The 23,947-nt window shown below is 45.8% G+C and overlaps 1 protein-coding gene across 2 annotated transcripts in view; it reads left to right on the top strand.

Annotated features, from left to right (window-relative positions):
• The window catches only part of ABHD5 (abhydrolase domain containing 5, lysophosphatidic acid acyltransferase), a 41,657-nt gene that overhangs the window by 4,318 nt on the left and 13,392 nt on the right, over positions 1–23,947 (top strand). For both annotated transcript variants that reach the window (XM_075555981.1, XM_075555980.1), the window contains exons 2-3: positions 9,596–9,681; positions 12,425–12,797. In XM_075555981.1, coding sequence (XP_075412096.1) covers positions 9,596–9,681; positions 12,425–12,797 — 459 coding nt within the window. The remainder of the gene's footprint in view (positions 1–9,595; positions 9,682–12,424; positions 12,798–23,947) is intronic.

The following is a 23,947-nucleotide window of genomic DNA, read 5'->3' as shown; positions in this document are numbered from 1 at the left end:
TGAGGACATTTATCCGCCCACTGGGTGTTTTTGCCCTTTTTGTTTTTACTTCAAAATAAGATAATGTGCAGTGTGCATAGGAATTTGTTCATAGTTTTTTTTTAAGCTATAGTCCTGCCCTCCAACGGGTCTGAGGGACAGTGAACTGGCCCCCTGTTTTAAAAGTTTGAGGAGCCCTGTCTTAGTCATAGACAAGAGAGTGGATTTCTCTATTGCTGAGTGTCGTCGAGTGAGGTTGACCTCGCAGGGACTCCACAGGACAGTGGAACTGCCCCCACAGAGCTTTCTGGGACGTAACCTTGATGGAAGCAGGTTGCCAAGCCTTCTCCCGACTGAATGGCTGGAAGGGGAGAACCGCTGACCTTTTGGTTCGGAGCCAGGTACTTGACTGTTGTGCCACCAGGTCTCCTGTCTTAATCCCTTACAAGACAAGTCGACCTCCCCCAGAAGCCAGGCTCCTGGGTATGCACTGTCTTCTTCCCAGCTGTCTCCGAGTTCCAAAGTTCACAGACCCTGTCAGGGTCATAGCCCTGAGGCTTTCGTTTTCTCAGTACTCACCTTTCTGATCCCTCTCCCGGGTTGACACTGTACTGACAGCCCCGCCTGGTGTGAAACACCTGCCACCAGCCCTTCCAGCTCGGAGGGCAGCTTGGTTCCTTGGGTCTGAACTTGCTGCGTGTGCCTGTTTCCTGCCGGTTCCTCATACTCCTTCCATTGTTCATGGGAGGAGAGAAGCCCCCATTTCCTCTCTAGTCACGTTTCTATTTGTAGAACAGATGTTTACTCCAGATTCCTCAGAGTCCCGTTTGTCCACGACCGTCCCCTGCATGCCGTGCCACCACTCCCCCAAACTAAACAATACAGGAACCGTCCGCCCCCCTTCACCACCACAACCCTGTTTCTTTTGCGGCAGTCAGGCTCTTCTGGGTCATCCAGGTTCAGAAGGGTGGCACACTCCTGCCCCGCGCATTCATTGCTCCTGAATATCAAATCTGGTACCCAGTCCAGGAGATTCAAAGTTCACCTGGTCCGACCTACCCTAGTCCCGTTCAGGGATGATTGTAGGTCCGAGACCACCTTCCTGTGTGCTCAGCATAGCTCATTTTGCTAGTGACTTTTAAAATCTCCCCAAGAGCCACAGCCTTGTTGGTAACCCCGCCACGCACCATGTGCCGCCCGCCTTCCACACTGGCTGCCCGGTCGCAGTTCCTCCCCGCGCACTGGGACTGGGCGCTCGCTGCATGGTAGCTTTCGTTGCTTATGGATGCCCGACCCCACCCCACCCTCAGTTTCAGGTCTCGGTTTATGTTGTTTTCTCTGACCCCAAACAGATTGTCCTGTCCCTTCTCTCAACGTCCAAGGTATTTTTCTAAACTTCTTTATGGGACTTTGATTATGGTTGGTAGTACAGTTATTTATGTATTTGCTCTGTCAGCTTCTTGAGGACAAAGTTTTTATGCTTTATAATTAGAAATTTTTGTTTGAGATAAACATGTGCGCTATTGTCAATGAATGCTGATACAAACATCCAGATGAAAGCTGATTAAGTATAGACTCTGTTGGCGGTGTGACTTAATCGTGACTTCATCACATTCAGAAAGGTCTCGATGTGAGTCCAGCAACAGTTCGATGGTGACTTACATTGTTTGGGAGTAGGATGCCGTGCTTTGACCTCGCTTGAACCATCCCATGCTCCCCCAGTTTGCCCGTTCTCCAGAATGCCAGTCGCCAGCCAGCACATTTGGATTCCAGTCCTGGGATAAAGAACTGTAAAACCCCAGCCATGGCTGCGCAATGAGAAACGATGCTGGTTCGTTTTCAGAAGTCTCTAAACAAGCCCATCGGATTTGATGTAGGTTACCTATAATTATATTTATAATATAATTCTGGAGCATTATGTTGGTTTAAACCTAGCTCTGACTTGTTAGATCTTAGTCAAATCTCTGGTTCTATAACAACCCCCCCCCCACTCCAATCTGACTGCATCATTTAAAACATTGTGTGCCGAGAGGATTTTATAAAAAGTTAGTGAGTTTGAGCCCAAGGATTTTTAGTAATTCTACTCTTTTTGTTATGTAGGCGAAATAATGGATTCAAAATCATTGCACATACAAACTATGTACATAGGTTCTGTGTGTATGTGTGTGTGTGATATTGTGTGTGTGTGCGTGTGCGTGCGTGTGTGTGTGTGATTGCCCCACTCTTGTTAGTGGCTAACTCCAGAAAGGGCCACTTACCCTGAGTGTGTGTGTGTGCGTGTGCGTGTGCGTGTGTGTGTGTGTGTGTGTGTGTGTGTGAGACTGCCCCACTCTTGTTAGTAGCTAACTCCAGAACGGGCCACTTACCCTGAGTGTGTGTGTGTGCGTGTGCGTGTGTGTGTGTGAGACTGCCCCACTCTTGTTAGTAGCTAACTCCAGAACGGGCCACTTACCCTGAGTGGGGAAGTCGGAGACGAGACAATGAGACAAAATGCTGCCAGGGCCAGGTGATGTCTAAAGAGCGACTCTCCACTGTGGGGCTTTTCCAGCTAGAGGCCAGAAAGGACAGGGGAAGCGGGGTTAAAGGACGGTGAGCAAGCATATGAACACCCTGCAGGCCTGGGTGGTTCTTGGTCCAACCGCGATGACTGAGCACCTGAAGTATCAATCGTGAAATTAAATGGAGCGTTAGTCTTTCAAAGTGACGTTGTATGAAATATATTCCCCCAGGGGCTCCTACCCCCCTCCCCTCTGCTGCCCCAAAGAAGAGGATTTAAGGTTAGTCCCTAGGAAAGAATGCCCTTATTCCCTTAAGTGTTATAATTTCCTATTTAAAACTTTTGAACCTTTCATTAGTTGAGGAATTGCTTCAGAGGAATATATTTATATTTTTCACACCCCTTACTGTATATTCATAATAAAAATAAAACCGCATTTCCTAAGTAAGACAGAGTACTGTTCTTAAGGTAGTTTATAAGATGGCAATAATAAACACACATACTTTCCCCCCCTCTTGATCAAACCAGCATAGGGGTGGAGGCCATTTAAAACAAAAGGAAAATATAATGAAATGTTCTTTACTTATAACCTATTTAGAAATTATTTTCAAGTGGCCAAGAGTGTGTGGAAATTGGCCAGACTGCTGTACATTTTCTCCAGAATACTATGAAACCTCTTTCACTATTTCCCAATGTTTAAATATTGTGTAATTCAGGTTTAGTAATACTATACATTGTCAAATGCCTTCAAGAACAAACCAGAGATTACTAAGAAACATAAATGTTGATGGCATGTACAACATTAACAATAAAGTCTTTTAAATGATTTGGTAGAAATTTAAGGGGGAATCAGTGTTTTAAACTTTGGATACCTTAAAGTCAGATTTTAATAGGTAAGCTCTATTAATCTGGTCAAATAAGTAAGAATAACTTATTTGCTTTCCTTAACCTCCTCCCAAATTGATGCTTCTGGAATGCTTTATCAGGAACCCTGTTAACCCAATGCTTAAGTGCTCAGCTGTTGCCTGGAAGATCAGAGGTTCAAACCCACCAGGCAGTCTGCTTCCAGAAAGAGTACAACAGGGCAATTCTCCTCTGTGCTATCGGGTCATCGTGATTGCTGTGGATTTCAGTGAGTTAAGTGGGTCATAAGACGACAAAATGCCAATACCATCTCTTTGCAGTTTGTTTGGTAATGAGTGCTAAATTGGTAGAGGTAAGCATAATTCTTCAATTGTAGGCTAGTATGTAACACAATAAGTATCTAGAGTCCGAATTATTTTTTGAATAATAGTTTTTTGGATTTTAAAGATTGAAGGCAAAATTGTGTTGTGTGTGTGCCCTAACTTGTCTATGATGTCACTTAGAGCAATAGTAGATTATAATTCGTGCTACTTTCATTCTTTTGTCATTTTGTACTGACCTCTGATTCTCTTTGGCAAAGAACTTTGCTATGATTTTTGGAATATTTAATAAAATTGCCGAGACTGAGTTGTAAATAACTTCTTGTTGGTACTAGTTTGTGTTTTTAAGGCCTAACGTGGACCTTATAAAAGAGCTCCAACTTAATCATAGTATTTTAAAACCAAACAAGGGAGCACTCTTAAGATCAGGAGAGCTTTTACTTGAATTTCCTGTTCATTAACTGTTTTTATCAGCACCTGAAAATTTCACTACCAAAGACTTGAATAATTTTTCCTTGATAACATGGAACTGTGCTTACAGGTGTACAGACAGACTAGTGAAGTGTTCTGTCATCTTGACATCATTACATTTGTGGGGGTGCTGGGAAGCCTTACCACCATAGCCTGTTCAGAAGATGTGCAGGTGGCTGCAGGGAGCATTTAAGTCGAGTTGAGCTTCACCAGAATGCGAATTATGATGTGTCTTCAGATACTGTTTTCTGCGAATAACAACTTCAAAGTAGAGCTGTGTGCCATGAAAACCTGAACAGCTCTATCCACTTACTGTCCCGATCCTTCCTCCTTCCTGTTGATGTTTGTCTGTTCAGTGTGCATGTAAAAGAGGTACTCGCTTACTAGGAAGTTCTTAAGTTTAAAGACAAAATGAGATGATAAGCGAACTCAAAAAAATAAAACCAAACCCCCTGCCATGGAGCCAGTGACGATTCACGGCGACCCTCCAGCACAGGGTAGAACTGCCCCTGTGAGTGCCGAGGCTGTACCTCTTTATGGGAGTAAAAAGCCCTGTCTTTCTCCTCGGAGTGGTTGGTGGTTTCGAACTGCTGGCGTTGTACTTAGCAGCCCAACCTTTAGCCACTATGCCACCAGGGGTCATATGTATTATACATACGAACGGTGGACACATTTAGGTGTCTGTGCTTCTGATTGCCTTACTACATTGGTTAAATTGAATACCGCGTTTCCTGTCCCCTGCTGTGCATCAATCTGTTAATTTTACTGTTAATTTTACTAGGGGAGAGTAGATTCAGGGCCTCGCCTGCCCTGACTCCTATGAAAGAACCCAGGGACCTGTTCTGTAAGTGCACTGTGACTGTAGACATGAACCTCATCTGCCTTCTCCTATGTCTCTAATTTCTAATGACCCGGGCCTTCAGTTCACATCCACCAACAGCTGGCAAGCACTCTCCTGGCCACCAGCCAGGTGGTATGTTTGGCATGAGGGTATAAGGATGGACCCACACGATGCAGTCGGGCAGATGAAGCTGGAAACACATTGGGGAACAAATGACCACAGCACTAGCAGCTGTATTTGTAACCAGGGCCAGAAGAGTGCTGAATGAACTCTGCCCTTGGCATCAGGGTCAAGGACAATAGAAGAGGGGTGAAGCAAGACACTCTGGACAGAGGGAAGCACTATGCAAAGCCACAAAGGCACAAAATAACAAAGTTTGGGGACCTGTAAACCACAAAATGAAACTCAGTGCCCTTGAGTCGATGCTGACTCATGGTGGCCCTACAGGACAGGGTAGAACTGCCCGTGTGCGTCTCCAAGACTGTAGTAACTCTTTATGTGGTAGAAAGCCCGTTGTCCTCCTGAGGAGCAGCTGGTAGTTTTGAACTGCAGATCTAGTGAATCACGCTACAACCAGGGCTCCTAATGGGGGACCTCTGTAGTATCAGGAAAACACAGGTGCAAGAGAGCAGAAGAGGAGGAAGCAGGCTCTGGGTGAAATGTGGAGTACTGTCAGAAGGTGCCTGGGCGGCACAGTTGGTTATTTGTTGGGCTGCTAACCTCACAAAGCCCCCGGCCACTCCCTGAAAGAAAGATGAGGCTTTCTACTCTGCTAAGACTTAGTCTCAGGAATCCAGAGGCAGTTGTTCTAAACCCTGCCCTGACGGGTTGCCATGAGTCAGAATTGACTTGACGGCAGTGAGGTTTTGGTTTTGGTCAGAATGGTATGCGGGCCACATCTGACCTCCCCAGGCTTTGCAGCAGAGAGAACAATCAAGCGTATCAGCCCAAGACGGATTCTTAATGAGTTGGAGCTCAGGCATGTTGCAACTTCCCACCTTCTTCACCAATTCTGACACCAACAGTCCCTCCCACAGCACCCAGCACCCTTCCCTGCGGGCTTTGATCATTCATTACAGTGGCCACACACAAGTCACAGACCATACAATTACAGGGTTTATTAAGGAAGTTAACAGGTTATCCCCAATTCAGGATCAGAAATGCTTAGCTCACAACCCTTCCAGTCAGTTTCTTATCAGCTGTGCCTGAAGGTGCACCTCTAGGTCACATAGCTCCTTGGGCACTGTTAGGAAACTCCCTTAGTGCTGCTGGTAAATGCCCACAGGGCATTCCATTCCGTTGTAAGCCTTGGCTTGAAGGCACCTGACTCCAGTTCCCTGGGTCAGCAAACCTAGTTCACCCAGTTAAGGTCCCGCTCAAAGGCACCCAGCTGCATTTGCTTCACGGGCCAGGAAGCCTATTGCTCTGCATCATGCTCTTGGTGAGAGCCTTGGTGGTGTAGTGGTAAGGCACTGGGCTGTAGCCCGCTGCATGGTCAGAAGTTCAAAACCGCTAGCAGCTCTGAGGGAGAAAAGGTTACAGTCTTGGATACCCACAGATGGTCGCTAGGAGTCAGCATTGACTTGGCGGCAGCGGAATTATGCTCCTGGTTCAGCCATCTGTGCTGCTGCAAGGTCACAGCACTGTCTCCTGGGTGGATGTGGCGTTCCACTCCTGGCCCTCCAGTCTTGATGGTGGTGAGAACCCTGTTCCTACTTCTGCAGTGGTTTAGTTTTATACCCAGCCAGATGGCAAAAATGATGAACCCCCACATTAGAGTTCCAAGTTTTTGTGTTTTTAAAAAATATCATTATTGGGGGCTTGTATAGCTTTTATCACCATCTATCCATCCATCCATCCATCCATCCATTTTGTCAAGCACATTTGTACATATGTTGCCATCATCATTTTCTTTTTAAAAAAAATCATTTTATTGGGGGCTCGTACAGCTCTTATCACAATTCATCCATCCATCCATTGTGTCAAGCATATTCGTACATTTGCTGCCATCATCATTTTTGAAACATTTTCTTTCTACTTGATCCCTTGGGGCTCCTCATTTTTTCCCTCCCTCCCCCATGAACCCTTGATAATTTATAAATTATTATCTTTTCATCTTACACTGACCAATATCTCCCTTCACCCACTTTTCTGTTGCCCATCCCCCTGGGAGAGGGTTATATGTAGATCATTGTGATTGGTTCCCCCTTACCCTCTGTGTTTTCAACTCTTATCTGTACCAGTGTGCATGCGCTGGTCTAGCTGGATTCATCAGATAGAATTGGGGTCATGATGGTGGGTGGCAGGGAGGAAGCATTAAAGAACTAGAGGAAAGTTGTATGTTTCATCGGTGCTATACTGCACCCTGACTGGCTCATCTCTTCCTTGTGACCCTTCTGTAAGGGGATCTCCAATTGTCTACAAATGGGCTTTGGATCTCCACTCCGAACTCCTCCTCATTCACACTGATATGGTTTTTTGTTCTGGGTCTTTGAAGCCTGATACCTCATCCCATTGACATCTCATGATTACCCAGGCTGGTGTGCTTCCTCCATGTGGACTTTGATACCGCTCAGCTAGATAGCCTCTTGCTTGTTTATCTTCAATCCTTCAAGAGAGTTCCAAGTTTGTACAATCACAGTGAACCCTTTTAAGAATTACAACTGAACCAGATAGCCCTATCAGCTTCTTCCTGGCATCTTCTCTTAAACTGGCCCATCAGGAAGAATATAAACACACCCAATCTGCATGATCCCACCCAGCCCTTTGGTGGAAGTTGCAAAGACTGTGGCTAGAAGAACCATACCAGGTAAATAAATCACTGCACCCCAGGCACCTTCTGGAAGGTTTAAAGAATGTGAATTCCATAGGTAACCCCAAGCCAAACCCACAGCCAACGAGTCGATTCCAACACATATCAGTCCTACAGGACAGAGTAGAAATGCCCCAGGGGCTCCTGACGCTACAGATCTTTAGGTCACCATCGTGGAAGCAGGTTGTTACATATTTCTGCCGAGGAGCTGATGCGCTCACACTGCGGACTCTGGGCCAACAGGCTAACAGCCCACTGCTGTGCCATCGGGGCCCATACGTAGATGATGAGGGAGCTGCCCCTACACAGGGTTTTGAGGGGCATAGTTAGGTGAGAAAAGGGCCTTGGGAGTAGTTTAAAGTTGAATTCAGATTTGCGCTTGTGTCACCTATCCTTACTAGCTGTATACCCTTGGGCATGCCTTGTAACAATCCTGAACCTTTTTCGAATCCACGCAGTGGTGATCATGTGGGTTGGGAATACCCTGCCTGCTGACTGACCATTCACTCAACAAACGTTTTCTTAACGAGTCCCTGTTGTGTGTAACATAGAAATTCTACAAAGGAGAAATTCGTATGATGAGCCCACAAATCTCCAAAGGCTGGATTGACCTGCCGAACAGAGCACTTTCTCTGCTAATAACCATACCTGTTTTCTCACGTGTCTGTCATGATTGGTAACACCTAACGCAGAAACCAGGAAGTTCCCTGTTTCGCCTTCTGTGCGTTCAGCTAACAGTCAGATCGAGCCGAGCCTCTCCCCGCCGTCCCTGTGCCGAAGCTTAGGTTCAGGGCCTGTCTTCTCCTTTGGAATCTGCTGTAGTTGTCCTCCCTGCCTCTTCAAACTCATTCTCTCTTTCACCAGAAGTTCTCATTCTTCAGTAGTAACCACCGGGTGCTGAGCGTTCGCTGTCTGTCAGACGGTGGGTTGGCAGGACGCGCTGTCCCAGATTGCACAGTGCTCTGGCTTCTGCCGCTCCCTGGGTGCTCCGCTCGCCTCCCCTGAATGGCTCCAGGAGACGTGTGTGGTGCAGCCTCCCTCACGCCAGGGGAACTGCCTTCTGAGGGATATCTGGGCCATTCTTTTCATCCACTCTTTGCACAAATCCATACTGTTTTGTTTTCCCATGAAGAGTTAACCAGTTGGATCAAGGCGGTTGCCAGTCCTCCTGCCTTTGTACAGGGATGGGTTACGGCTGTTCACCATGGTATTTGCAATCTTTCCCCATCCTGGGAAGTGTTTTGTCTGTTATCCCTGCCCCCTACACACACCTTTTCACTGTCAAATAAACCTGCTCTTGGTCGGTAACTTATTTTGCACGTTACCTTGGTAAGAGGTTGACTCGCTGTAGGTTAGGGGTGGGAAAATGCATGGCTCTTTTTCTCCTTTCTTCTTCTGTGCGTTTTCAATCTAACGTATTGTTTGGAACCTAACTCTTCCTACGAGGGATTTCTGCCTCCTCTCGCAGGGACCAGGGTCTTCATGACAAGGAATGAGCCCGGGCACCCACCACCACCAGGCATTCCTGAAGATAGACGCTCTGGAATTGTGCTTTGTAGATAGCAAGTACAGAAGTCAAATACTTGTGTGTCCCCCGCCCCCGGTCCTGAGGACAATGCTTGACTCCCATTTGGGTGCCTTTTGTCACATGGGAGGAGGCTTCAAAGAGTTCACAGAGAAACAGGGACTAGACGCCGCCCTCCCACAGGCAGAACAACGTTGTTGCTTCTGTTTCTCTTCCTTGTCTGTCTCAGTTGAGAGTTGAGAAAAGCATTAACTCACCTGCTTGTGTCTTGTTTTTGATGCTCTAGGTCAGGATGGCTAACTGGTTGGCTTCCCACATGGTGCCCTACGTCCACATCACACCTTAAAGAAGCTGAAGAGAAAATTTTAAAATGTAAGGCTCCCTCCCTGTAAGCTAACCGAGCTTTGCTGCACTAGAGCTGACGTTTGTACCCCCTGTGCTGGGTGTGAGCTTGGGCCCGATGCCTTCTCTGTTCTTCCGACGCCATCAGTAAGCCAGACAAGTGTGGGCACTGGTTCTCAAACGTGTTAGTCTTGGGGCCCTTTATGCTGAACTAGTAAGGACTCCAAGGAGCAGTGATTCTGGGTTGTAGTGATCAGTCTTAGAGATGAAAACCGGGCGATTAGAAGATATGCTAATTTCTTAATTTATTTGAAAGTAACAGTAATGAATCCATTACAGTTTAAATAGTATTACTTTAAAAACATATTTTCCTAATAAAAATTTGAGAAGACTGGCACTTTTGCATTTCTGCAAACTGCCCGACTGCCTGTCTTCATACTAAGACGATGCATTCTCTTCTCTGCTTCTGCGTGCAGTGTGCTTTATAATCATGGAAGTGATCTCTGGACAAGTCCACCCCACACCAAGAGTGAAAAAGGCAGACATAGTCTGAGTATTCTTATTAAAAAAGAGTGGGCTTGGCGGGCCTCCTGAAGGGTGTCGGGGATCCCTAAGAGGTCCTGAGCCTGCACTTTGACCACTGGCCCCAGGTGAGCCTCAGAGTGCCAGAGCAGGCCAGTGATCACCATGGTGTCTGGTGCTCTCGGGAATCTGGGTGAGTCCAGAGGAGGGATCCTAGGCTAGGCACCCTCAGGCAGCTTCAGGTTTCTTAACCCATTAGACAAGGAAGGAGGAGGGTCCCGGGTGGTGTGGCAGCTCCGAGCATGACTGCCTACTGGAAGGTTGGTGGTTTGATCCTGCCCATGGCTCCCTGGCTCTCAGGGAGCTGGGTCTCATGATCTCCCTCTGGGGCAGCTGCCTTCTGTCACACGAGGTCATGGGGAGTTGGAATCGACTCGGTGGCACACGAGCCCAGTACCAGCAGGGTGACCCTACTCAGAGCTCTTCCTGGTGCTGGCCTTCTAGGATTTTCACAGTCTACATGTGAAGTGATGTGGAAATCTTGCTTCATTCCTGGTGAGCGCTGATGGTTACCCAGACATGTGTCTCAGGGCATTGCTGGGCATCTGTCTGTGGGCCCACGTTTCAGCCGCCGTCCTTCTCAGGCTACTTTCTCCTGGTTCAGCAATGCCGAGGCGTGGAGTACGCAGTGCAGTCCACAGAAACGACTCTGTTCCACGCAGCCATGAGCCCACTTCTGTGTTCTACAGCTTCCCGGAAATCATTGAGTCGAGAACTAGATGCGTTTGAGATTTCATTCTCTTTACCGCAAATCACTATTTATTTATTTTGGTCTGCATTGTGAAGTTTGAATGGTTCGGGAGTAAATGATCCTAACTGGATCTCTCCACGGAAAGGGACAATTTTCATCTTATGTGTGAAAATTAATTTTACTCACTCCAAATACGTGGGTAATTGTATTCTTACAACGTTCAGAAAGGTGTAATTGTGGCTTATCCAAATGAAACAAGTTCTTGTGAGGAGACAGAAATGGGGGTAAATAACCCAATTCATGCCCTTATTAAGCCTGTTGATTTGCTCTCTGAATATTAAGTATCTGCCAGGTTCGGTGAATGCAAATTAGGCATGAGAATTGACCTTTGTGCCCATATCAGGAATAAAAGCAAATGAATAGAGGGGATGGACGGCAGTAAATGTTGCCGGTGGTTTTTATGGGAACACGCAGCACTGCGTTTGAAACACTGACAAGGTTGCATGGGGCACTAAGGCCACATCACCTTCCTTTCTCACTGGTAGCTCTCCCACCCACCCCAACCCCTTGGGACCATGGACTTTGATAATATTATGCATGAATGCTAGGTTTCCTTTTTTGCTACCAGCATACAAACTCTGAGAGTGCTTCTTCAGCTAAAGGGAAAAAATGGTTCTGTGTTTAGTCCGTTGCAGATGTTTGCACAAATAACTTACAGGTAGGGATGTCTGAAGTCTGACTAGCCAGTTGTGATCATTTTATGTAAATGAACTTCAAATTAGAGTCACCGTTAGTCAGTGTGTGTGTGTCTGTGTTTTAAAGCACCTAGCCCCACCACATTGAATAAAGATAAAAGTTTTTATCTACAAAATTGTAATTCTTTGCAATTCTGAGGGAAACTGTAGGCTTGGAATTAGACTAGTTGGCCCCTCCTGCTGAGACGTCCTACTGTATCCTGTTGACATTTCTATTAAGCTTTGCAATGACTTGAGACTTCAGTTACATGTTTCATACAGGTACCGTTAACCCTCCCCAAATATATGGTTACTTTTTAGGGAAGAATGTTTTCTTCAAGTCTGACTTCAGTCTTCGTTGCTTAATCTGCCAAGGGCTGTGCAGAGTCAAGGTGTGATGATTCTGGTACTGTCTCTAAAGCAGGAGAGGAACCCTAAAATGATGACTGCCGTGACTACTACGTTCCTCTTTAGTTCTGGGAAGGTGCCTTCATTTGATGGATGCGAAAAGTAGTCCCAGGTGACTTGCCAAAAGAGGTGGCCACAGGAGGTACTTGCCACTTAGAGGTGTTAGCATGGCGATAAAGAATTACTTGATGGCATAAAAATAGACTTTTTAAAAGGGCTGATAAAATCAATGAAGGCTAAAACCATATGCCTATAGCGCAGATGATTTCTAGATGATGGATTTCTAAGTTTCTCTGAGAATCCCCCCATTCTCAAGAGTAGTGAAGCTGAGCAGAATTTCTCTCTTCTGTTTCACCAGGTGTTCCCTGCACGTACAAGAAAGAACCTGTTCCTATATCTAATGGAAACAAAATATGGACCCTGAAATTCTCTTATAATATTCCAAACAAGACACCACTTGTCCTCCTCCATGGCTTTGGAGGGGGGCTTGGACTCTGGGCACTAAATTTTGAGGATCTTTCCACCAATCGGCCCGTTTATGCATTTGACCTGCTGGGCTTTGGACGAAGTAGTAGACCCCGGTTTGACAGTGATGCAGAAGAAGTGGAGAACCAGTTTGTAGAATCCATAGAAGAGTGGAGACATGCCCTAGGATTGGACAAGTTAATCTTGCTTGGACACAACCTGGGTGGGTTCTTGGCTGCTGCTTATGCACTAAAGTATCCATCAAGGTAAGTGTGGTGGTGTCACATACTGGCATCTAATTCAAATGTGGTGGCGATTTGAGCCTGAGCCTGAGCCTGGCAAGTGGAGAACTGGTTTGTAGAATCCATTGAAGAGTGGAGATGTGCCTTAGGATTGGACAGATTGATCTTGCTCAGACACAAGATGAGTGGTGAGTTGTTTGGCTGTTGCTTCTTCGCTGAAGTGTATCTGAGCCTTAAAAGACAATCCTATAAAGGATCCTGTAGACCAAATGGCCCAAACTGAGGGCTCACTTAGTGCCTGAAATAACGCTGCTGAATTTTTCTATCACATAACACGTACTTTGGTAAAGCCAGGGAGAAAGAAAGGACTTTTTGCTAAATTTAGAATGTGTAAACTTTAAACCTCAAATTAAAAAGAAAGTGCTATAGACTGTTGCTAGGATCGTCACACTTGTGGATTCAGCAGGCTTTACCTAACTTTTCCTGAGTTCTAGTAAGCTATACGGTTAAGCAAGGTAAGGGAACTAGATGGCCCAGGTTTTAGGCCTCTCTTTGATAACAGAACAATTCACTTAACTCCTAAGTTTCGTAGAAAAAGTTATCTACCCTGTTGCTGTGAGGTGCTGTCAAGTCAGCTGTAACTCACAGTGACCCTGTGTCCCGCAGAGCAAAGCACTGGCCGGTAGCATGCTGTCTTCACAATGGCGGCTGCGCTTTGAGTCCATGGTTGCATTCCCTGTGTCAGGACACCCTAGTGAGGGTCTTCCTCACCTGCATTCACCCTCTACTAAGCCTGCTGTCCAGAGTATGTGAGTCTTCCCCTCCTTGCTTCTCAGGAGCATTTTGAGTATGCATCCCAGACAAATTTGCACCTTCTAGTAGTTCTTGGTACCGGCATCTTCTTTGTCATAATTCAGAGACGGCACTTCATGGTTCTTCTTTATTCATTGTCCAGCTTCCCATGCTGGGACAATACCAGTCAAGCACACTTTACCCCTCACAGTAACATCTTTTCTTCTTAAAACAAACAACAGCAAAACACTTTGAAAGAATTCTTTTGTAACAGATTTGCCAAAGCAGCGTTATTTGATTTCTTCAATATTGCTTCCATGGTTGTTAATTGTCGATCCCAATAAAAGAAACCCAATCTTTTCTCCATTTATCATAATATTGCTCAGATGAGACTTTCTACTCCTGTAAAGAATTACAGTTTTGGAAACTCACAGGGGCAGATCTGCCCTGTCCTCTGAGCCCTGGTGGTGTAGTAGTCATACTCGGGCTGCTGATCACAAACTCAGCAGTTTGAAACCACCAGCTGCTCCAAGGGAAAAAGTTGAGGCTTTCTACTGTTGTAAACATGTACAGTCTTGGAAACCCACAGCGGTCTCTCTGCCCTGTCCTGTAGGGTACTCTAAGTCAGAATCCACGCGATGGCCGTGAGCTAGGCTGCAGTCTTGGCTTTCAATCAGTAAGGGTTGCGAGTCCTCGTCGCTGTCAGCAGGCAAGGTTATATCATCTGCATGTCGCAGGTGGTTAATGAGCCTTCCTCCAAACCCGGTGTCATTTTTCCTACGAGGGCACTTCACAAAAGTGTGCGGAATAACGTCATTAAGAGATTATACAAGTTTTCCACACGCTTTCTGAGTCTTCCTCATACAGCCCAGCTTCTTGGATTTATTTGTTCAGCGTACAAGTGGAACAAGTACAATGAAAGGATACAACCCAAACTTCCACTTTTCCTGAGTTTTTAAAATCTTTTTTTTTAATCATTCTATTGGGGGCTCCTACAGCTCTTATCACAATACATACATGCATCCATTGTGTCAAGCACATTTGTACATTTGTTGCCATCATTTCCAAAACATTTTCTTTCTACTTGAGCCCTTGGTATCAACTCATTTTCCCCCTCCCCTCCGCCCTCCCTCCCTCCCTCATGACCCTTGATAATTTATAAACTATTATTTTTCCATGTCTTACACTGATCGATGTCTCCCTTTACCCACTTTTCTGTTGTCCATCCCCCAGGGAGGGGGTTATATGTAGATCATTGTGGATCGGTTCCCCCTTTCTCCCCCCCTACCTTCCCCTCCTGGGATTGCTACTCTCCTTTGAAAAGATACAACCCAGATTTCTACTTTTCCTGATTTTAAACCATGTGGAATCCCCTCGTTCTGTGTGAGCATCTGCCTCATCTACGTAGAGGTTCTACGTGAGCACAACGAATTGTTTGGGACTTCCTATTCTTTGAAACACTATTCATAATTTATTCTGACCCACCCAATACCTGTGCATAGTCAATAAAACAGAGATAAGCATCTTTCTGACAGTCTCTTCTTTCAACCAGGCTCCACCTGCCATCAGCAAAGCTACCTCGCTCCACTTCCTCTTCTGAGTGCAGTTAGCGTTTCTAGCATCTCCCTGTCAAATGTGCTGCCGTGGGGCCTTTTCATGATCGTCAGCACAATTTGTGTGTGAGATGAATGATATTGTTGAACATTTACAAATTCTGCTGGACCACCTTTCTTTCGTTTGGGTACAGATAGAGATCCCTTACCATCAGTTGGCCAGGTCTCTTTCTTCCACACGGATTGGCCAGACATGTGGGTATTTTCAGTGTTGCATCTGTTGGTTGAAGCGTCTTGATTAGTGTTCTGTTAATCCCTGGAGCTCTGTTTTGCCAATGCCTTCAGTGTAGCTTGGACATTTGCCTTCAGTACCACTGGTCCTTGATCAGTTGCTGCATCCTGAAGTGGTTGAATGTTGACTAGTTCTTTTTTATGGTTTCGCTATATATTCCTTCCATTTTCTTTTGATGCTTCCTTGATCATTTACTATCCCTCCCTCCCCCCCATAGAACCCTTCGACCCTTTGACTTGAGCCTCGGGCTCTTCCTTTGGCCCGGGCACCATCAGAAGCCCTGTGAGCACGTCCTTCTCTTGGGGGGGTTCTAGCCCCGAGGTTCGCCGTTTCATTATAGCACTGTACATTTTCCAGACACCCTTTGAAGTATCTTTTTAGCTCTTAGTTCATCATTTCTTCCACTCACTTTAGCAATTTGTGTTAGTCTGGGTAGACTAGAGAAACTAATTCATAAGCACGTGTATGTATATGAGAGAGAGTTTTATATAAAGGGTACATTAGAAAACATTCCAGCTCAGTCCAGATCAAGTCCATAAGTATGATATTAGCCCATATGTCTGACAGCAATCTACAAAGTCCTCTTCAGACTCACAAAACACATGCAGTGATGCCGAATGTAGAAGATCACAGGCCAGTGGGTAGAAAGTCTTTGGTGGTAGAAGCATCTCAGCGCTGGCAGGGGTCTCCACGTGGCTATTCCAGTTCCCAGGACTGCATCAGGGTAGATCCATGTGGCATTTCCTTAGGGATGCCTCGCAGGAAGTCAGCCTTGTCAGGAGAGAGTCTCCAAGGGAAGGAACGGAGAGAGATAGTGTCTCCTGCCTCTAAGGAGGAAGTACCAGATTTCCCAGAATTCTCAGAAGGCCACGCCCACACAAGTCTCATTGGCTATCTCCAGATTAACAGCCTAGACTCCACCCCTACACTCTTAATCCTTAAATTGACACCAGATTAGGTGACTACCACACAATTCTATGCTTAAGAGCAAGAATCTCTTCTGACGTGCAACTTGGTCTTTTCTTCCTGGCGTAGTGGTTACAGGTTGGGGTGCTAACAGCAAGGCTGGCAGTGTGGAACCACTAGTTGCTCCAAAGGGAAATACGAGCTCTTCTGAAGAGTGCTGTCTCAGAAGCCCACAGGGAGGGGCATTGCTACCCTGTTCTGTAGGCGCACCAAGAGTAAGAATTGACTCAATGGCACTGAATTTGTTTTGTTGTGTTGTGTTTTCTTCATGTGTCCTGTAATGCACTCTCTGCTGGTCTTCAGTCATTATTGTTCACTCATTTGAATTCTTAAGATAACTCTCAATTCAGGTGTGTGATTCAAGGTCATGGTTGGCTCTCGTGGACTTTAATTTTCTTCAGCTTCAAGTTGAACGTGTATGTGTTCAACTGATGGTCTATTTTGCAGTTAGCTCTTAGCCTTGTTCTCGTTAACAATAGCAAACTGTTCTGTCATCTCCTTGCACATCTGTAGTCTATTTGATTCCTTTGCATTTCATGTGGGGTAGTCCACATGTATAATAGCCATTATGTTGCTGGGAAAAAAAGGCATTTGCAATGAATAGGTTGGTTGGTCTGGGAAGATTCTGTCATTCCATCAATGTGGTTAGTAAATAGTTTCCAACTACTGATGCTTCTGCATTGCTTCTAACTCTCACATTCCAATTGCCACTAATTACTGAAGCATCTTGATTATATGTTTGATCAGTTGTAGACTGCAGACATTGATACAAAGCAAAATAGGTCTTTCCTCCTTGGCATTCGTGGCTGGTTTGTAAATTTGATATGAGTTGTATGAATTGATCTTTCTTATAGGCATATGAATATTGTTCTATGGACAATATTGCGCTTCAGGATAGATCTTGAAATCTTTTTAAAAATCATTTTGTTGGGGGCTCATACAACTCTTATCACAATCCATACATCCATCCATTGTGTGCCAGACACATTTGTACATCTCTTGCCCTCATCATAATCAAAACATTGGCTTTCCACCCGAGCCCCTGGCATCAGTTCATTTTTCCCTTCCCTCCCTGCTCCACCATACCTCATGCACCCTTGATAATTTATAAATTATTTTGTCATATCTTACATTGTCCAATGTGTACCTTTTCTGTTGTCTCTACCCCAGGGAGGAGGTTATATGTAGATCCTTGTAATTGGTTTCCCCTTTCTACTCCACCTTCCCTCCACCCTCCCAGTATCACCACTCTCACCACTGTTCCTGAAGGGATCATCTGTCTTAGATTCCCTGTGTTTCTGGTTCTTATCTGTACCAGTGTACATCATCTGGTCTAGCCGGATTTGTAAGGTGGAATTGGGATCATGATAGTGGGTGGTGGGGAAGAAGCATTTAAGAACTAGAGGAAAGTTGTATGTTTCATTGTTGCTACACTGCACCCTGACTGGATGGTCTCCTTCCTGAGACCCTTCTGTAAGGGGATGTCCAGTTGTCTACAGATGGGCATGGGTCCCCACTCTGTACTCCCCCTCCTTCACAATGATAGGATATTTTGTTCTTTGATGCCTGATACCTGATCCCTTCGGCACCTTGCAGCCACACAGGCTAATGTGCTTCTTCCATGTGGACTTTTTTGCTTCCCAGCTAGATTGCTGCTTATTTACCTTCAAGCCTTTAAGACCCCAGACGCTATATCTTTTGATAGCCAGGCACCATCCGCTTTCTTCACCACATTTGCTTATGCACCCATTTGTCTTCAGGGATCTTGTCAGGAAGGTGAAATATTCTTATTAACAATGAATGTGATATTCTTATTAACAATTTGTCATTTCTGCCATAGTAGATCATAGGATTATCTGATTCAAAATGGCCAACCCCAGTCCAGGAAGTCATGAAGTACCAGTTGAGACAAGAATGCTCACTTGTCTAGGCCAAGACATATGGAAGACCAGGCTGCCGACTACAGTGATTCATGGTTGTGCTCATTCCAAAGAAAACTTACATCCAAGGCTAATGCAGGCGTCTGGAAAACATTGGTGGAAAAATCCCACGGTCTTTTCATGTCTTTTTTCTACAAACTTTTTGAAGCCACCTCATACAGAAGAAAAGCTCATTTTTACTTTGCTCATGGCTTTGCAAGCAAAACTTTTTTTTTGTATTGTTAGCACGTTTCCCCGTGGGATTTATTTTTCATCCAGAATTGCAGCCAACCTTGACCTTGAGGTCTTTGAACGAGCCCTTGGATGACGGTCATTGTCAGTTCATGGCACACCTCCCTGGATGGGCACACTTCTAGAATGCGGCAGGCAGAGTAGCAGCCCTGTGTAGCTGACATTTTCTTCCTCGGGGACAGCCTGCTGCTTCTCTGCTATGCATAATCTAAGCTTAAATTTTTGCCCCTGGTTGTCTTTGTATAAGAGAGAGTCTTGTCAACTGGCTTACTGGCCCTGACATCAGGAACCCACATTTCTTTCTCCTACTTGGCTTTTTTGAGCTCTGATGGCGTAGTGGTTATTTGTTGGGCTGCTAACTGCAAGGTCATCCGTTCGACCCCACCAGCCACTCCATGGGGGAAAGATGATGCTTCCTACTCCGGGAAAGAGCTACTGTCTCAGAAATCCACAGGAGCATTTGTAGCCTGCCCTATAGCATCGCTGTGAGTCAGAATTGATTGATGGGAATGAGGCTTTTTGTTGTTGCATTGGCTTCTGGGGTTATTTTGTTTTATTGGATCCTATGGCCTGCTCTCAGTGAGAAACCCCTAGCTGTGTTTCTGAGGAAAGAGAAGGAAGAAGGTAGATTCTGATACACGGCCACAGGGATATCTGTGGGAGTTGGGCTTTCTTGTTATTCTTAACTATTGTCTGATAGCCCCTGGCTCATGGTGACTCCATACCTAGTGGGACAAACCCTTACCCAACTCTTCACCAGGCCAGTTATGAAATACACCAAAGCAGCAGTTCTCAACCTGTGGATTGTGACCCCTTTGGGGGTTGAACAACCCTTTCATAGGGGTCGCCTAAGACCATAAGAAAACACATATTTCCGATGGTCTTAGGAACCAAGATACACCACTCCTCTTTCCGTCCCCAGGTGGGTCCGCCCACAGGCAGAGACTCCCAGAGACGAGTACCTGGCATGAAGACTACTCATGCTGCACCATGCTTCAAGAGGAAATTTCACTGATTGGTCATCAGAAATATTCACAATATATAATTGCATATTGTATTTGTGATGAATCACTATGCTTTAATTATGTTCGATTTGTAACAATGAAAATACACCCTGCCAGATATTTACATTACAGTTCATCACAGTAGCAAAATGACAGTGATGAAGTAGCAACGAAAATAATTTGATGGCTGGGGGTCACCACCACATGAGGAACTGTATGAAAGGGTCGCAGCGTGAGGAAGGCTGAGAACCCCTGCTCCAGAGAAAGAGCCGTCAGAACTTCAGAAGGGAACGACCACTTTAGAAGCTCTTCCAACACATTGTGGCGATGGTACGGGACTGGGCAGAGTTTTGTCACCTTGTGCAAGTGGCCAACAGTCAGGAGGTAACTTGGTGGCCCAAAACAGCAACAACACAAGCGGGTAGGAGCCAAGTGGGGGTCGGTGGGTGATGGGGGCACGGACAAGTATCCACAGCAGAGGCTTCCCAACATTTGTGGGGATAATGGAATGGAAAGACTGGAAGCTTTTGCATGAACTTGTTGAACCTCCCTTGTGTTTTAGAAAATGGCTACGAGTGTCTGTTCCTAAATATAAAAGAAAGCTAGTGTACGGTGGTCAGACCAAGAACTGCTCAGTATGTGAGGTGGGTAGATGTGATCACGCCAGGCGCGCGCGGTCAGTGCGCTAAGTCAGCTGGCTGCCAGGAAATAGAGTGGGCGGAGCTGGTAGAGTAAAGCCAGTGTTCGTACCTCCAGAGGACTTACCTTGTCAAAGTTACCAATGTTACATTAACTAGGTTCTCTGACTTTGCAGATAGCTCAAATCAAGACAGAAGTTTCGTCAGTCAGAACACCAGGCTAGGCACTAAGTCGGTGCCCATGAAACATTTCTTGAATAGATTAATCTGAAAATGATTGTAAGCTAAATTCATCATTGATCTTTTATATCTTCCCTCTACTCCCCCCCCCCCCGGCCCCCTCCATTTATTTTGCATGTAAGCATCAAGGAATTAGGATCTGGTCATGTTCTAACTTTCTCATGTCTTTATGGGAAGAAGATATTTTTCAACTGTGCGTATGTGAAAAGGGAAAGATGTCTGTTCTGTGCTTTCTGGACAGTTAATTGACATCTGAAGTTAGTGTGTCTCATGAACACTAAAAATGGAAGGAATTTGAGATCATTTGTGTGTATAAGAAAGATATTTCCGAGAATAATTCTGCTAACCAAATATATACATACATATATACACATATTATAGAAAATCAACAAATTACCTTGCTATTTAAGCCTACAACTTTAAGTATGTTAAAGCTGCAAAATGAAAAATAAGGTTTTAAAGTTTATTTTGTGTTCTTATTCCCGCAGATCAGCTATTGCCCCAGGGCAGCACATGGGAAAGAAAGGCAGCTGTTAATAGTCGCAGGGGCTCCTCTTCCTTCTAGCTTTTTCCTTCCCTGCCTTTCCAGAGGCTTCTTTTGAAGCATTTTCTGTTGAATGGAGTGGAAAGGGACGAATGAGTAAGCATGGTGCTGCTGTTTGTGGGGAGCATTGTCCTTTCGGTTTATTTGGATGACCCTGGCAGTTTCTCATTTTTGCTTGCCTCCCATCTTGTGTGTTTAGATCCAGTCTGCACAGACTCACACAGGTTCACAGAGGCAGCCTATTCAGTAGACTCACAGATCCAAACATGAGTAGTTCGATGTCAGCGCTCACTAGACGTGTGTTGCTCATTCTGTTACAAAGGACAAAAACAAAAGACAGTTCCTGAGAACGGATCAGAGAGTAGAACTGTGCTCCTTGTGTTTTCGACGGCTGATTCCTCAGGAGTGGATCATCCCCGGGGTCTGTTTCCAAGGTGCCTCTGGGTGGACTGAGCATCCAGCTGTCAGTGGACTGGCCCCACCCAGGGATTCCCTGACCATGACAGCCAGCCTCGTGTTAACTGGGGTCGAGAGCGGGGTGTTGCTTCCAGGGAGCACTCCCCAACCAGGACCTCCTTCCGAGGTCTGAGTCAGGGAGGCTTCGTTCTGGCTCACCCACTTTTCTCCGGATGCAGTTGTAGGGCGTCCTCTTCATGGCAGCCGAGCAAGTACGGAACTGCCACCTTGCAATTTACCTGTCTCACCCAACTGCTAGTTGATCCAGGGACCCTTTGCATCGTGCTCTCATGGTGAGCTCTGATGTCAGAGGGTGGTTTGTTTGTTTGGGCAGCGGGAAGTGGTCTCACAGAAACCAAATGAAATTGAATTATTGCTGTACTCCAATACATTATATACATACACACACATACATACACTTTTTAAAAAATAGACTTTGAGGATTTTACTTTTTTCTTCTAACAGAGCGCACTATTCTCCCTGTCTTTTCCCTCTTATGTAAGACAGTTTATCCAGAACTCTTGTTTCCGTGTGTAGAAGGGAAAAAAACAAAGCCACATTATTTGTTGGGACTTACTGTCTCAATCCACACTTGTCTCTATCCTTGTCCTTTATGGGCAGCGTCACTCTTTCTTTCTTTGTGTGCTTTTATAGGTCAGATTGAGGAAAAGGGAAACGCGCCTCTTTTAGGAAAGATGCTCAGGGTAGAGAACTTGTGGAACAGATCCGCTTTTGCCGATTTGAGGGGCATCAGGTCACCCAGGGCGGCTACGCTCTCTGATGAGCACACCACCTCTGTCCATAAGAATCACTGTACAGTCTAACCCAGGGCCGCCATCCAGTCTCCCCAGAGTCTTGATCCCGATGAAGAACAGAGCTTACGGCATCTGTGATAGTTATGTAAAAAGGCCTGATGCTTCCACCACTGAAATTATGGTAATATACGAAATGCTCTAATACTTATATCTCAGCCAGTTTGCTTACATTTAAATCATGCTAAGTGGCTTCAGGAGCTCTGGTGGCACAGCAGGGAAGTGCTCAGCTACTAACAAAAAAGGTTGCTGGTTTGAACCCCGCAGCGGCTCCATGGGAGAAAGACCCAATGACCCAAGAAAATCCTGCCAGGCAGTTCTGATCTGCCCTGTGGGCTCACTGCGAGGCGGGATCTACTTGATCACGCCCAATAGCAACAAGTAACTTGATATTTTGAGCCAGTGGTTCTCATTTTTTAAAATGTCTAAAGAGGCACCTGAGCTCGTCACACCTGTTTCAGCAGTTCCCAGTCGTAGCCATCTTTTTAAGTCACACGGTGCTCCTCCTACCTCTCCTTGTTCATCCATCGGGTATGTGTTGGGTATGATGCGATGGACTGGCCTTGGGGAACAGCTCGCAGTCGGTTGGGTGGAGAGAGGAATTTCACAAGCCCTGTGGTGAGTTCCATGATGCAGTGGGTGCTGCTGTGAGAACCCTTGAGAACCTGGCTCAGTCTGAGGACTCAGTCGTGGAGTTCTGAAGAAGTGCAGCCTGAGCTAAGGTGGCAGTTGAGCATTCTAGGCACTGGGGACCAACATTGCAAAGGCTCTGTGCTGGGAGAATGTCTAGCCCACTCTGGAAAGGCCACCGGGACAGTTGGGCAAGGAGGCTATGTGTGCTTCCTCGGGGACTCCAAGTGGGGACCCAGTTCCTCCAGTACTGCTTCCCTAAACATGCCCTTAGTTCACCTCTGTTCTCTTACCAGGGTGTATCATAATTAGAGATGGCATTTAACATTTTATTTGTAGCTTAACATGCTGAGTCACACACCAAAGGGCTACTGTATTTTCTTGCATGTAACACACCCTCATAAACATAGAGCGCACAGGAAGCTAATGCACAAGGGGCTACACAGTTGACACTAAACATGTAATGTGTCTTAGTTTCCTAAAGCAGTACTACCCGCTATGTGAGGTGTTGACATGCTGTCATTCTGTACAAGCGCCTTCATCAGACAGTACGTGATCCCCTTTAGGTGGTGGCGGTACAGGGGGAAGGGCAAGTAAGCCAGTGGTACTAGCCAAAGATGCTGTCTCCCTTCTTTCATCTTTGTACCCCAAAACTCACTGCCACCAAGTCGATACGGACTCATAGTGGTCATCTAGGACCGGGCAGAATTGCCCCTGTGAATTTCCAAGACTGTAACTCTACGGGAGGAGAAAGCCCTGTCTTTCTCCCGAGGAGCAGGCTGGTGGTTTCAGACTACTGACCTTGTGGATCACAGTCCAACCTGTAACCAGTACACCGCCAAGGCGCCTCCTTTGTTCTTTGTTCCCTGAATTCTCCATTCTTTCTGGATCCCGTGGTCAGGACCTCATATGAAGAGGATGTCTGCACGATGGTTTAGAGGCTTTGGAAGTTATTAATAGAGAACACGCTTACAAAAAGACTCGTTCACTCCAGGTTACAGCTAGAATTTCAGTCACGACTGCCCTTGTCTTACACCTGGTTCTGTCTTCTAACTCTGCAGCCTTAGGTTGAGCAA

Source organism: Tenrec ecaudatus, chromosome 8 (assembly GCF_050624435.1).
Source record: "Tenrec ecaudatus isolate mTenEca1 chromosome 8, mTenEca1.hap1, whole genome shotgun sequence".
Taxonomy (NCBI): Eukaryota; Metazoa; Chordata; class Mammalia; order Afrosoricida; family Tenrecidae; genus Tenrec; species Tenrec ecaudatus.
Note: the sequence above shows the minus strand (reverse complement) of the source record. Positions and strands in the feature narration are given on the sequence as shown.